At 40.1% G+C, this 16,743-nt stretch overlaps 1 protein-coding gene across 1 annotated transcript in view; it reads left to right on the top strand.

The window, feature by feature from the left end:
- Positions 1 to 16,743, top strand: part of LOC128700556 (uncharacterized) — a 46,328-nt gene that overhangs the window by 14,334 nt on the left and 15,251 nt on the right. Inside the window, exon 2 of the mRNA XM_070098831.1 lies at positions 15,784 to 15,889. Within this exon, the coding sequence (XP_069954932.1) occupies positions 15,784 to 15,889 (106 nt within the window). The remainder of the gene's footprint in view (positions 1 to 15,783; positions 15,890 to 16,743) is intronic.

The raw sequence follows: 16,743 nt of genomic DNA, 5'->3' as shown, positions 1-16,743 counted from the left end.
GGGAGAACCAGGGACAGAGACAGGGAGGGTAAAATGAGGAGGTGGAAGATGGGTAGGAGGTGTTAACGGACCTTTTTTTGACTTTTGAGAAGTAGAGGGACGATTGGGAGGAGGTGTCGTACGAGGTCTCGTCGATACTGAGGCTTGTGAGAGAGAACTCGAAGAACCGAGATCAGACTGAGGCGTTGAAGTAGGGACGTCTGAGCCAAGGACAGCAAAAGGATTAGATACAGGAGTGACTATGAGAGAGGTAACCACAGAGGTGGGTGTAGAAGATGGGATACCAGAAGTGGGGGGACGTTTTGAAACACGGGAATAAGAAACACGTGGGAGTCTCCCTTGGAGGCGGAGATGAGAAACTGCCATGGCATAAGGGAGACCTTCTGTCTCTTTGAGGTAACGGATTTCCCGCTCGTTTAAATAGACTTGACAACGGCGAGAGTACGAAGGGTGAGCCTCATGACAGTTAAGGCAAGAGGGAGATCGATTGCAAGATGTATTAGAATGGTCATCGGCACCACAGACTGGGCATTCGGCGATAGATCTGCAATATTTCGCTGGATGGCCAAATCGCCAGCAATTTCTACACTGTTGTGGTGTAGGGATCACCTTTCGAACTTGTAACTGATGTCCTGCTATATAAACTGAGGATGGGAGTTCTCGGCTGTCAAAAGTTAAACGAGCCACATTGCTAGGGTATCGTCTCCGCCCACGGGCAGGAAGAACGTAAGTGTCTACCTTGAGGATTGGGAGATCTTGGAGTTCCAGCTGTTCAAGAATGTCAGTGCCACATGTCTGGAAATTTTGTTGAACTATGGTATGGGGCAGAATGACGGTACCACTACAAGAATTGAGGGAATGATGTTTTTCAAGAGTGACAGGAACAGTATCGATATGGGAAAGACGAGAGAGCTCATGAGCCTGGGTAGCATTCTGTACGGTAATGATGCGCGTACCGCTCTTAAGAGCATGAAAAGAAATATCTTTACCAACATGGCGTAGGAGTGCCTTGCCAATACTGTGGTCAGAAAGATAGGCAGTAGAGGAAGTCGGTCGTAAAGTGAAGAATTTAGTCCATTGTTCAGTCTGAAACTGAGCGTGGAAAGGTAGTGAAGGACGTGTCGATCGTTTCTGAGAAGAACGAGAAGGTGGAGAAGTATCATCAGCAGGTAATTGTCGTTGGCATTTAGGCGTGGGACCAGAGTTGGTCCGACGTGGAACGGGTCGGCGATTTGAAAATTGCCGCACCGTAGAGGGAGAGGCCGGAAGCATAGTCAGAGGAGAGCGAAGGTCCGATAAATCGAAGGAGTCAGTCGAGGCCTCAGTTCCTGAAGCGGGTGAGGAAACAGCACCGGCAATAGTTACAGAGGCATGAGGAGTGTCTGAAGAGTGGTCCAAAGACGAGGCGGGGTCAGAACGGGGTGCGGTATCAAGAAGGGGCCCGGGGGTAGTAGGTTCATGGACTAGGGCTGCCATGGTTAGGTTACTTCTTTCTTTTTGTTTTTAAGAAAAAAAAAGAAAGAAGAAAAGAAAATAAAAATAAAAAAAAGAATAAAAAAAGGGAAGACCGGGGAGGGATAGTTCCTAGGAGGAATGAAAGGGCCAGAAATCTCCCTCTGCGCCCAAGAGGACCTCAGCACCGCAAGTAGCGCAGATGCAGCATGGAACCCATGCCATACCCTACCCATCATGCTAGTAAACTAACAATCCGGGATAGCAACCTCACATCTGCCGAGCTACCTCGGTGGACAAAAGAGAGGGCGGCCGGATATCCGCCACAAAGCATACCTCCTTCGGCCACCACCCCCGGAATCTGAAAGGTGGCTTCCAGAGATACACCCATCGCCCGAAAGACACCCAAAGCTACTCCGGGATACCGGAGAGGGATCGGGACATCCCCAGGCGATCCAGATTCCACGGCAAACTACGCCACCGCCAAGAACCTCAACGGAATGGGATAGACCCCGGTATCGTTTCCCCTACCTAGGAACTAGCGCGCCTGTGGGAGAAATCCCAAAGGCCAAAAAGAGGAAGGGCAAAAGGGAGGGGTGGGGAGGAGGAGGAGGAAAGGAAAAAGGGGAGGATGGGGAGGATGGGATAGGGGAGGGGAGATTGGGGGGTAATTAGGTTCGGTCTGAGGAAGAAGACTGACAGGTCTAATTCCTCAGACCAAGAGCCTCTTCACCACGCCAAGGAGCCCCCCTTGAAGAGGAGGAAAATGATAGAACGGATAATTAGAGCTTTCGAAACAAGGGATGCTAAGTCAGTGATAACCCTCTTGAAATTATTTATTCTCTCGAGGCTGGAATACTGCTGCACACTTAACAACCCCATTCATGAGAGGTGAAATTGCAGATTTAGAGAATGTACTGAGAACCTTCACTGCACGTCGTAAGTTCAGTCAAGCACCTAAATTACTGGGAACGTTTGAGGTCCTTTGACCTGTACTCCTTGGAACGCATGCGAGAAAGACACATCACAATTTAAACCTGGAAAACCCTAGAAGAACTGGTCCCAAATCTGCACGCTGAAATCACTCCCTATGAAAGCGAAAGACTCGGAAAACGGTGCAACATACCCTGCGTGAAAAGAAGGGTGCAGTGAATTCTCTTGAGAAAACACAATAAATGTCTGGAGCCCATGACTGTTTAAGAGCCTCCTATCATGCATAAGAGGGATTATCAACAGACCACTAGTTATCTTCAAGAAGGAACTGGATAGATAAATAAAATCATTACCTGACCAGCCGGTTACTCAGGCTATGATCAACGGGAAGTGCTCTCGGTCCTAGTGCAATAACTGCTGTTCTTCCCACCTCACCTAAACATTTAGTTGTAAACTATGCTGGTTACATCATGACCTATATAATAGGAAGTACGAAAATGAGCACAGTTCTTAATGAAGTTTTGGTTCCTGACTTAGGTGCTTTTAATGAAGTTCAAACACTATGTAAAAGATACACAAATAACCCGCACATAGGAGACTGAAACTTATAACGACGTTTCGAGTGTCTGCAGGATAAACTCATCGACTGCAGTAAAACTTAACTCACGAAATCGTCATAACACAATTGCAAACCACGGAACGGGAGGGGTTTGAACCCATGGCAAGGACTCACTTGCCATAGGTTCAAATCCCAACCGTTCCGTGTCTTTTCTACATTATGTCTTATATGTATCTTGGCCTCGACGTGCCTATTAATAAATCCACCATAGAAGAAGTGCAAAGATAAGTTATAATATGCTCTCAGACCTGTTGTTGGCTACGCATCTACACGTTTAATATAGGCAGACGAAAAAAATCTACGTTTTACAATTAAACATTTAGAATGATAACAAATTCTCACTACAGGCAGCACACTCCACCAATATTCAATACACTAAACCTACTCACCATACAAAACATCCATACTTATTACTGCACCTATTACATACATAGAACACTTAACTCTGATATTAACCCTCCCCTCAAACATCTCCTTGCCAACCTCAACAGAACACATGACCATAACACAAGGCACAGATCACTCTTTGATGTTCCTCGTGTCCATCTCACACTATGCAAAAACTCAATGCACATAAAAGGCCCTAAAATCTGGAATTCATTACCTGTAAATATAAAAGAAACACAACCTGTTTATAAATTCAAGTCTCTTCTCAAAGATTACTTACTCACCCAAAACCAAATAAATACTGAATAACTGAACATTATAAATTGTATATCTTAAATGTTTCTCACAATTATATCACATAAATGTTAAACCTAAAACCCAATCTAACTTTATTATTTTTTAAATACACTACCTAACAGAATCACTACCTAACTGAATGCAACCATATGACCTGTCTTTGTAATACTCACTTGTGCTTTATAGTTATCTGTTTACATTAATGTTTTATCACTGATTTCATCATTGCTTAGTAGCAGCGCTGTATAGTCCTTGTGGCTTAGCGCTTCTTTTTGATTATAATAATAATAATAATCATTGCTTAGTTAATCTTAAGTTAATTTTAAGCCAGCCCGTAATGCTATGCATAGTATAAGTGGCTTTGGCATACTGCTCTTATCTGTATTTTTTTTGTACCTCTGTATGTGTGCACAAATTGGAAATAAATAAATAAATAAATAAATAAAGTACACTATGATTAATACTTAACACTTGAATACGGAGCCGTAACTCTAAGCCATAATATTACTCTACAACAGAAATGACATCAAGCTAAGACCCATAAAACAACATAACACACACTGCTTTTAAGCTAAACGAGGTTTTACATATATACAGGATATACTGAAAGCAAAGACCGAAATTATATCGCGGCCCTAAAGGGTAACTTCGGTAATAGCCTGTATATTCAGACAATGGTGTCCAGCCCATATCAGTATCGAATCGATTAACAAATTAATGCACTTTAGTTAATAATACTAAGCAGGTATATATGGACATATACAGTTATTCCAGAATAACATATTAACAGAACACATACAGGAGTGATGGAACAAAGCAAAAGACATCATTTACCTAGCAGTAGGATAGCTAAGAAAATTATTACAATTATTCGTCTTATAAACTACTATTATATTATCAGTTATAATAACACCACTAATAACGTTATAAATGGAGTGCCACAAGGATTCATTCTTGAGTCATCCCATCTATATCAATTAATCAATCTTTTACTCACTTTTATAATACACATTGAGAACACTGTCACTGCTATTCATAACACTGTCACTATTATTTTATGGGATATTTGATACAGTTGAAACAACGCTATAGCGAACATTACTATCTTGATCCTGTACTGATTTATATCTGATAGGTAAGTGGATTTTCATTATATTCCTGGTTGTTCACATGTCTAATGCTATCACTACTGTAACAACAAAAACATCACTCGTGCGTTAAAAATTTTAGAACAGTATATGAATATTTATTTGGTTGTTTTGCCGCAATTTTTGCTTAATATATATATATATATATATATATATATATATATATATATATATATATATATATATATATATATATATATATATACACCCGAGATTTTCATAGTGTCTCTTGGGCTTCCACCACTTCTTCCTAATGACCCAAAAGGGCTAAAAACTTCAAAAAAAGTATCTTGTATATCTAACAGCCACATATCTTTGCTAATCCGACAGTACATTATAAAGACTGTTAATTGTAGAGACATTAGTTCTTTGTTGCTGTGGTGAATAGACTGAATGATCGACGATGGCCAGTCTATCTGCCGGTCGTGTTACATCCTCGTACACATGTTCCACTGAAACGTGCCTGCTTGGATAACCACCGCGTAGGTTTTGGTTCCTGTTTTGGAATATCACTGATCTAGCAGCTGTGGACGAAGGCACTGAAGAACTCCGTTGATTACCCGCTGATTTCTTTTTAAAATTCCAAAAAACATAGATGGCGAGAACGACGATTATTAGCAACACTGTAAACACGATGATCACCCAGAAGGGCATGGAGTTTGGTTGACTTGGTGGAGGATAGTCTCGAGGGTCGCAGTCGAAGCTCCAAGAAGACGAACCTTGTATTTTCAGTACGAACTTTGAGGCGGTTATGTTTAACAACGACTTGGGCGTGGCATAATATTTCTCTCCGTCGATCAAGATGTAATAACTTTTCTCTTGAGGTACATGCTGGACTTTAAGTTCATGCCAAGCTTCAAGATCACGAAAAGTTTTTGGTAAAATTTTTAGGCTTCTGACATTATTTTGGCTCTCTGGCAGACAAAAAATGAAAAATAAAAGTTCCAGCTCCAAAGACTGTAAATTTTCACCAGGTTTTAGGTAGACAACAAAATCAGAGTCTGAGAAGGACTTGACAGAGCAAGAAGTGTTTGAGGTGGCTTCTCCAACTGTAAAGGTGTGGCACCCATAGCTCGCCTCAGCCACTAAATCGCATATCTCAGTGTCTTGACAGCTTATTTGTTGAATTTTTTCATAGATATAGGAAGAAAATTCTTTAAAGCTTACATAGCTCTCAGAGTTCGTAACAAGTACAAGGAAGACAAGCACTGGGATCCGTAAATCAGCCATGCTGCCGCTGGGTATTTACTTCAAATGAAATTAATATAGTTATTCACCTGAAGACCAGTATGTTGATCTTCACATATCTTGAGGAACAGTTAGCTTGTCAAGGGTGGTTCAGCTCTCCACCTCCTCGTCCACACAATCCATCAAATGTAGGTTGCACTAGGAGTTTTTATTTGCTTCTTTTTGTTTAATTCTCTTCAACAAAATTTCATACTTTTCATTCTGATTTACTGTTATGGCAATATCACTCAAAACCTTTTTCAAATACACATGGCAATACGTCTTGTGACTAAAGCCATTGTTGTTCAAGGAAACTATGTTTGGAATAGACCAAGGAATTATGCACGCATGAAACAGAGACCGGTGAAATAAATATCTACAGACAGATACGGTAGGCAGCAAATTTGAGGAAGCCGTCACCCGAACTGTTTGACACCCTGACTGACAAAGGGCAGAGGACCGCTAGAGCGGCTGTTTCCTTACGTCACATCCACATCCGATACGAAGCTGCGACGTCGTCACATTTAGTCACTAAAATACTGTCGTATATACATATACCTGTGAAGGAATGCAAATCACAGTCAGCAATAAACCTGACGAAATAATTTTTAACTTTAGCAATATCACTGAAGGTTAGAAATATTTATGTAAAAATTAGTTTGGTCACAGTCACTCACGTCGTAGTTTATGTACGCATTTTCTCCTAGTTTGCGCCTTATCTCTAGCTCCCTACTACCAATGCCTAGACCACTGTCTCAGTTCTTCTCTGTTTTATTCCACATCATAATCAAGTGAGAGGAGTATGCTAGACTCCTTTCACTTTTTGTGATACACATAAAATTATAACACTTTTACTTAGTTAATTTACGGAATACCAGACAGTTACATTATAGCACTAAAATGAATGTTACCATCTTGGCCCCGTGTTAACTAATATCTGATAGATGTATGTATAGAATGTTTTCGCTATGTTCAGGGCCGTTCATATACTGTAGCTGATGCCATCACACTTGTAAAACAATATCACGTGATTCAACATCTTTACTGTATGGAAAGATTAATTTTGGGCAATTATGTTTATCACTGCGTAAAAGCACTGTTAATTTTTCAAAATATTTATACAAAGTAAATGAGTCTGTTGACCCTAACTTAAAATGAAACACGATCTTTGTTGCTTCAGTTGTTCATCAAATATATAGTTATTATAATATTGTACAAACTTTTGGTAGTGTTTGTCTCTTGACTGACAAACAGAGGATCGAGCCTCACCAATCCTTGCTGATTTTAAAATGTCACATTAGTTGCATCTGTGTCCTTTAATTAACATATTGTCGGCAATTCTACCAATATTAATACAACTTGCTGATTTTCCACACGAGTTTACCATGTCATCATAAAGTATCATATTGAATTAGTGTCTTATTGTTGGCAAATCTGGAGTTTAGTGTGAAGACTTCACTGTGGAGGCGGCAATTCTCTACCGCTGTTATGAATGGATTGCTGTCTGCGGTAGTCATTCTAGCCACCATTCATGCTACATCGGCCACATAGCGTCCATATCCTTGCAGATATGCTTCGCTGAAACGCACCTACTTGTTAACCATCGGCTAGGTTTTGTCTCCTGTTGTTGAAGATCACAAGTCTAGCTGCTACAGGCGAAGACTCTAATGAACTCCTATAATTAACCAAAGATACTGAGGACTTTCCTTGATTCCAGTAGGCATAGATGGTAACGGATGTGAGATCAACGATCACAAGCAATATTGCTATCTCGATGATTGCCCAGGAAATAGTCATAGTCGAAGCTCCAAAAAAGATAACCACGTGTGAAGGCTTACTCAGCCCTGTAACAACTTCAGACAGTATTACCAAGGCTGGCTCCTCCTCAGGAAAATTAATGAATAGAAAAAGAACAAAAACTGACAAACATAAACAATTTATTATTTAGAAAATATAAAATATAAAACACTTAAATATGAAATATTAATCCTACATTAAAAATGAAAAATGAAAAATATAAATGATATCTGAATTCAACGCTAATAGATATAAATAAAACTTGGGTGTCTGGTGTTGGTGACACTGCGTGTTGTTGAAATCGTAGCCGATGCCGATGATGGGAGGGGGAGGGGGGGTTGCAGGTGTTGATGACAACCCACCGGCTCGTTCTTCACAGATTTTCTAGCAGTCAATAATCCTTCCAGATGACAGGAAAGCAGGTTTTCTCCACTGCAATGATGAGGGGTTATATCCTGCTACTTGCATACACAAACAGGTAAGTGGATCAAAATTTGGGATGTCTCCGAACATTAGTCCGTCTCCTTCAATTCTACTCTTTGATTGGCAGGTGACCCTCTCTGTCATCGAAGCTGGAAAGATAGACAGGTTACCCACTGCTTAAGAAATCACTCTCCATGATAAGTACAATACCTAAAAGATGTGATTATTACAACAGTCAACTTAGAGCAAGACTGAAAGGACTAAGTTTATTATTGGTTAAAATTGAAGCTTTCAACCAATAAATCCACTAGAATACAAGGCAGGCATGTACTTACAGTAGTGCTGGGAGCTGTGAGTCTAGTGATTACTGTTTGGACCGGAGTCCCACACGTCACCTTTCGGGGGGAGGGGGAGAAGGAGGGGAAGGGATAGCGTGAGCTAGACTGACCCTACCTTAACAAGCAGCGGGCAATCAAACTATCACTTTCGGGGAGGGGGAAAAAGAAGGGGGGGATAGCGGGACCTGGACTTACCCTACCTTAACAAGTAGCCGGCAATGAAACTATTGTTGCTATATCGCTACTCCTATCTAATGAACTTTTCCCCTCACACTCCCCCATACCAAGACTTATAGTCAAGGAGTATAAGAAGAATAGGCGAGGAAAAAGTTCTAACATGTGGAAGTGGCGTAAGGTAACAAATCTTCTACTGACTGTCACGACTTAACCAATCAGAGAAATAATTGGAAGAACCATTGATATACACAATATGGAACTTAGAAGCCTGGAGTGCCAATGTCCACCTCAAGAGGCGACTGTTGGTTCCCTTAAAAGTTTCTAGGTATATCATAGGTTTGTGGTCCGTTTCTAAAATGAATTCTTTTCCCAGTAAATAAAATTTAAGTTTGGAGATACCCCACACAAGGGCTAAACATTCCTTTTCTATTGTGGAGTATCTCGTTTCTGCGGGAAGGAGTTTCCGGCTTAGGAAGCATACAGGGAAGGGAGTACCATCATGGTATTGTAGTAACACTGCACCTAAGCCAGTATTGGAGGCATCAGTTCTTAAACAAAATGTTTTATTAATATCTGGAATCTTAAGTATAGGGTCTTTCGAGAATATATTTTTAATCTCATTAAACTTTTCCCGAGCTACGTCGGAAAGTTCAAGAGGTTCCTTCACAGACTTTTTAAGGAAGTCGGATAAGATGCCTGTAAGATCAGTAAGGTTCGGGATAAACTGTGCATAAAAATTTACAGAACCAAGAAAGCTACGCATGAGCTTCTTGGTTTTGGGGAATTTAAATTCTAATAAAGCTTTGATCTTACTGGGAAGAGGCTGCAGAGAGTTATTAGAAAGTATCAGTCCAAGATATCTAATCTTGTTATACCCAAGGAAGCATTTCTTCGGCTTGGCAGTGAGGCCATGTGAGCGTAACCTACGCAAAACTGATGTTAATGTTTGGATATGCTTGCCCCATGTGGATGTCATTACGTAAATGTTATCAAAATAAACTGAAACATTTGGCATATTACCCAAGACCTTTCTCATCAGTCTCACGTAGGTAGCACAGGCAGTTACCAAACCGAAGGGCATAGTTCTATACTGCATCAGTCCTTGGTGTGTAGGAAAAGTGGTGTACTGCTTAGAAGAAGGATCTAACATTACTTGATGATATGCCTGCGCAATATCAATCTCTCAAAAAAAGGAAGCGTCATAAAATTTGTGTAGATCGCTATCTATTAAGGGCATAGGCTCAGCATCCCACCGAGTTATAGCATTAAGGCCTCTGAAGTCAATAGCAAGTCTATATGAATTATCCTCCTTCTTAACCACGACTACTTGTGAGCAATATGCAGATACTGAAGGTTCAATGATCTTTAGTTTTAATAATTTGTCTACCTCTCGGTCAAACGCATCCCTAAGGTGAACTGGAACTGGGTATAATTTTCGTTTGATAGGATTGTCCGTCACTAAGTCAATCTTATGGACTACCGTGGAGGTAACATCTGGAATATCAGTAAAGACGTCTGAAAAGTTACTCACACATTGAAGTAGTTCATGTCTCTTATGGTCATCCAAAGATTCATTAATATTAATGTTGGTTGCGCCCGAGTGGTCAAGAGTCACCAAGTCATGTAGTTCTTCATCATAGTCTAAGTTAGAGGTGTCAATTACGCACACCTTACATTCTTCAGTTGTCTTATCAAGTTCGTGTGGAAAAACTAAGTCAAAGTTATTAAGGCAGTTAACCGAATTTCTTCGGTAATATTTCTTAAGGATGTTGATATGATAAAGCTTAGGTTTCCCCTTGACTTCTATGAGGTAGTCAACTTTCCCACATATTTTTAATACTTTATATGGACCTTTCCATGCTTCTAATAATTTATTTGACTTGATAGGCAAAAGTACCAGAACTTCATCTCCTACTTTAAAACTTCTCCTCTGACTTTTGGAATCAAAATAGGTTTTGTACTGGTCCATTGACAAGCTTAAGTTTTTCGAAACTATGTCAGAGGTCTCCTCAAGTTTGGATCTAAGGTCAAGGAGAAACTGATAAGAAGACTGAACCTCAGCCTTTACCTCCTCATTAGTCCATAAGTCATGAAGGATGGACAATGGGCCTCTGGCCTGTCTACCATAGAGAAGTTCAAAAGGTGAAAACCCCAAAGAGTCACTGGGAACTTCCCTCATGGCAAACAAAGCACAGGGTAGGTAACGATGCCACTCCTTAGGTTTAAGGGAGCAAAGTTTCCTTAAAATGGACTTGAGAATCGAATGCTGGTGCTCAATCCTCCCATTACAGCTGGGATGATAGGGTGTGGTGAAGAGAGGCTTCACTCCCAGAAGTTGGTATAGATGTTGCATTAAGTCAGATGCGAATTGTGTCCCACGGTCAGACAAAATTTCTCTAGGGATGCCCACTCTGAAGAAGATGGACAAAAGGGCTTCAGCCACCTCTGTAGTGGTTATGGTCTTTAAGGGTATGGCTTCAGGGAAACTCGAAGCATAATCAACTAATGTTAATATATATCTATGTCCCCCAGATGAAAGTGGAGATAAAGGACCAACGATGTCAATGGCTACTCTTTCAAAGGGTACCGTAAAGACTGGCATTTTGACCATAGGTACTCGCCTGGTACCTCGAGAGGATGAGAGTTGGCAAACTTTACACGATCTACAATAGGTAGTGACATCTGAGGACATTTTTGGCCAAAAATAGGTTTCTCTAATTTTATTTAAGGTTTTACGATGCGAGAAATGTCCGGCCACTGGCAGGTCATGAGCCATTTTAAGAACAGTCTCTCTGCATTGACTTGGAACAACTAAGATGGAATAGTCTATCTCATCTGAATTTAATTTGAATACTGACTTGTACAAGATACCTTTTATATATTCAAATTTATATGAAAAGTTTTTCCTTTGGATAACTTGATTTTGTTTAGCGGCATTATGGCAATTACGTTGTAAATTGACAAAGGAGTCCTTCGATATATCTAAAGGCTTAAAGTCAGGGAAAATCAAAGGATGGACAGTAGGAGAAGCCTGGGCTTTGGTCTGAGCCCTAGTCACGACATTTATGGTATCGGAGGTGATATCTTCACTTTCATCTAATAAGTGAACCGGTGATCCTACTACCTCGCTTTCGAGAGTAGCATCACTGGTTTTTAATCCCACATGAATCTCGCGAGACAGTTTCATCTGAACTTTCGAGGGGCTTCTCTGACTCTACACCCCTCAAGGAAGGTTCCTTGATGTTGGTGAGGGGCTCTTGATTTAGGGAATTGGATCTGTGCTCCAGTTCCCCGACTTAAGCCTGAATGCCTTCCACATCCCCCCCCCCAGGCGCTGTATAATCCTCCGGGTTTAGCGCTTCCCCCTTGATTATAATAATAATAATCTGACTCTACAGGAAGAGGATCTGAAAAGCTTATGTCCTCTTTTGGTGATGAAAGGTCAACCTCAGAAGGAAGAATGACACCTTTTACATTACCTATTAGTACGGAGCAAGAAGTGATGGGAGCTAGTACGGCTTCAGACCAACCTGTGAACCATTTAGACCTAATGTAACAACGGATGGTAGGAAAAGTGTCTGTACGGCCCAAGTAGTCTGAAAGTATAGCAGAGGAATGAGTTTCTTTAAGATTAGGGAACAGCTTATCAGAAATGACTATACATGTGCATCCAGTGTCTCGTAAAATGGTAGATACATTAAGTCCATTAACTGTTCCTGAACAGAAGGGTGCTTGGTCATTACAGTCTTTAAAACATCTTCCAACTTTTTGGACCTTCTTAGGACAATCTGGACGTTTATGTCCCTTAACACCACACAAATGACAAACAGGAATAAATTAAGTCATTTTACTTTCCACTAGAGGTTTTGATTTCTTAAGGTCTGATGAACCCTTGCTCTTAGGGTTCGATCCCTTTAGGTCTTTATAGGAATTGTGAGCCTCAGCATACAGGTCAGCAGCCTCAGCAACTTCCTCAGCTTTAATCAGATTACGTTCTCTGATGAATGTTCGTATCTGGTGAGGAAGAGCTGTCAGGAACTGGTCAGCAACCATGAAGTCTCTAAGAGATTCATAACTTCGATCAATTCCTGAACTCTCTATCCAAAAGTCGAACAAACTGTAACTGCTGAAAGTTCTGGCCAGGCTGTAAGGTGGCATACCTGAAATCTTTCCTGTAAGAATTTGTGTTTTTTTTTATATGCTTTAAGGATTGCCTTCTTCAGTAGGTTATAATTACATATGATATCCTGCGACAAAGTTGCATAGATATTCAAAGATGTACCAGAAAATAACATTCCTAACCTGGTAGCCCAGGTGTCAGCAGGCCATTCACAGAGGGCAGCGGTATTTTCAAACCTGATAATGTATGAAGTAATGTCTTCACCCTCTGTGAAGGGAGGTAAATTAGGTGTTGGAATATGTGCACTAGCTGCATGATGTTCAATTACTCCTTCCTCTAATTGTTGTTGTGTAAGAGTTAACTTTTTATTCTCTAATTCAAGGCGAGCTTTTTCGAGCTCGCGATCCTTTTCTCTCTCTATTAACTCGAGTTCTCTAGCTTTCTCCCTATGTTCTCTAGCTTTTTCCTCACATTCTCTAGCTTTTTCCTCAACTTCTCTATCCTTTGCTCTTTCCTCAAGTTCTCTTAATTTAACCTGTTCTTCACATACTCTAGCTCTCTCCTCACGATCAAGTCTATCACGCTCCTTTTTGTCTTCTCTCTCTCTTTCTGTCTTTCTTGGATTTCTCTCTCAATTCTCTCTCTCCTTTTCTTCTTCTCTTTCCCTTTCTAACTGTCTTTCTTCTCTCTCAATTCTCTCTCAAGTCTTTCCTGGATCTTAGCACTAATGAAAGATTCTAAATTTTTCCCCGTTATTCCTAACTTACTTCCAGCGTTCATCCAAAACTGGTATTCCTTCATACTTGCAAGAATAACTTAAACTATCAGGGGAAATGAAACGGGTATTAAAGAAAACGGAGGGTTCAATTCCTGCTCCGCTCAAACTGTAAATAAACCAGAGGGCTTGATCCCTGCTTCAATTAAACAGTATGTATTAATGAAAACGAAGGGTTCTATGCCGGCTCCGAGCAAACAGTAAGTAGAATGGGGTCCCTTGACCATCTAATCTTCTCACCAACAAATCAAGAGTGTCCTACGACAGTTCCCTTGATATAATAAAGAGCTCAATGAAATAAATTGTCACTGGAAAATCTCGGGTCCCTAGAGTCTAATCCTCCAAAGTGTTTCATGCTCAAACAAAAAGGTGGCAGAATTAAATATTATATCCTGCTTGACTTGACTTACAATAAATTGAGACTATAACAATCACCAAATCTTTTAAATACCTGTACTGTAGTCCTACCATAGAGAATGATTACTCATGGCTGGTGGTAACCGTCTGTGGTATGCGGCGTTGAAGTTCCAATGGTAGATTCGAGATGGAGTTGAATCTTGATTCAGTCGAGTTGATCCTGGCAAGGTCGCCACTTGTGAAGGCTTACTCAGCCCTGTAACAACTTCAGACAGTATTACCAATGCTGGCTCCTCCTCAGGAAAAATAATAAATTGTTTATGTTTGTCAGTTTTTGTTCTTTTTCTATTCATTAATTTTCCTGAGGAGGAGCCAGCCTTGGTAATACTGTCTGAAGTTGTTACAGGGCTGAGTAAGCCTTCACACCACGCATCTTCAGCAGAAACACGGTAGCTGTTAAATTTAACCGGGTCTCGGGTATTAGCTGAAGCTAAGTATGAAGGTCAATTAAAGTTTTTGCTAAAATATTTAAGTTTTTAACATTCTGACTGCTTCTTGAACACAAAAACCTAGATATATTTCAGTCGCTGCGCGATCCGACAAAGGTATCCTATATTTCATAACCCCAGTTCCCTGTGCTTCAGTGCACGCGATTGGAATAGTACTTAGTGCGGTATAAGTTAATTATGCAGTTAAATATTAGCGTTGAAGATTTGAAGGGAATCAGAAGAGGCATTCACAAATCATATGAAAACTAATGTCCAATAACAATATACGTAACCGGAAAGAGGAGTAGACAAGTTGATACCCAGCAAATGAGCTAATCATGAAATAGGCATAGATTTCTAGCTATTATATGTTACCACCTTACTTCAGGTAGAATTTAGAAAGGCAGTGATAAGAGATAATCTTGAGTGTGTGATACTCACACAAGGTGAGACCCTGACTGGAGGCAAGGCCACCGCTCCTGGGAAGGACGGTATCACCTATGATATCATTAGATTACTTAGGTGTGTACCTGGTAACCCACTGTTAGAACAATGTAATATGAGTTAATTACAGTGTGGATCAGTTACCTTTGTCATAGACCAACAGCATTATTGTACCATTACCCAAACCTGTCCAACAAGCTTTTGGCAATATCCTGCTGACTATTTGCCTGTGTAAAAACACTTGAGAGAATGGTGCTAACAGGTTACTAAACAAAAATGAACACTTGTCACCCAATAAGACAACACTGTGGCTGGAATAAAACAATACACATATAACCCGCACGTACGAGACAACAAATCAAAGTGATATGTCTCGTACGTGACAAAATAATACACAAACAACCCGCAAATACGAGACAAATCAAACTGACTTCTCTGTGTTGTGTAAAGACCTGTTCTATCAGGGCAATAAGTTATGAAATCCCCTTCGTGCAATTGTGCACACTCGAAATGTCAGATAAAAAAATCTTAATAGTTATTATCCCCAGTCAGTTTACGTCTGGCTGTCATTTGGAGCGTGCATTTTCTCTTTTGTAGCTTATCGCATCCTGTGGCTTTATCAACAGGATGCTACCAGTGTGAATCATTTTTACAAGAATAATCTTTCTGTCGTTCCTATCTGGAATCTATTTTTCACACATTCTCACGTTTCCAATTGCCACCGATTATATTATTATTATTATTATTATTATTATTATTATTATTAAGAAGCAACGGATAATGTTAGACCCAAATTTCCAGGAAAAGTGTAAGAGGATGTACACCATCTTCATCTTGTCAGGCCTCCTGTGTGTGACATCCTTCACCCGTATCACCACCCACGACCCCACCTCCAACCAATTATTAGGTGAGTCAGAAATAAAGAGTATATAAAATAGTGTGTTGAAAATATCAAACCAAGACAAATAAATCAGAGTTGAATAAATTTAGATTTAGAAAGGATATAGAGAAGTACTGGTTTGGCAAAAGAATTGTAGATGAATGGAACAAACTCCCAGGCGCTTCTGAGGCAAAAACTTTAGGTAGTTTTAAATATAAGTTGGTACATGAATGGGTGTAAGCCAGTAGGCCTACTGCAGTGTTCCTTAATTATGTTCTTGCTTCTGTGCTAATGCACACCACCATTTGCTAGGCAAGTCCCTGAGAAAAACAAATGAGAAACACTTAGGTATCTAGGTGTTGCACAAGTGTCTTATTTATCAACTTGTCTGTGTTGCATACCACTTGTAATATGACAAGTGATGTCTTATTTTCACTCATTCACGACTTCATCTACACACCACTACGCTGTATGGTGCCTCTACCGGTTTAGTATTTCCCCATGAATATAGTAATAATATTAATAATAATGTATGGTGCCTTCACAAAAAATTAAACAGAATAGGTTTCAGTGCCGTAGCTGGAACAATTCATACCTAACCCACAGTTACAAGGTAGTTGTGAACATGTCTAAACATGAGTTACCTTTTTGTTCTCAAAAAACACAAACTAAAGAAATAAAAGCATAAGAATGAAGAAACACTATATTATTTCTCAATTTCTCGTATTAGTAGTGCTCAAATGCTGACGATACCTTTATCTCACCTCTCTTCCTTCTACATATCCTGCTTTACAGTTCATTAATGCGGATATTGACCCCGATTTAAATCTTGTCTTACCACAATGATAATCAACATTCTTCTGAAAATACCTGTCTTTATT

The sequence above is a fragment of the Cherax quadricarinatus genome, chromosome 65 (genome assembly GCF_038502225.1).
Source record: "Cherax quadricarinatus isolate ZL_2023a chromosome 65, ASM3850222v1, whole genome shotgun sequence".
NCBI classification, from domain to species: Eukaryota; Metazoa; Arthropoda; class Malacostraca; order Decapoda; family Parastacidae; genus Cherax; species Cherax quadricarinatus.
The sequence above is the reverse complement of the archived record's forward strand: the minus strand, read 5'-3'. Positions and strand labels throughout refer to the sequence as shown.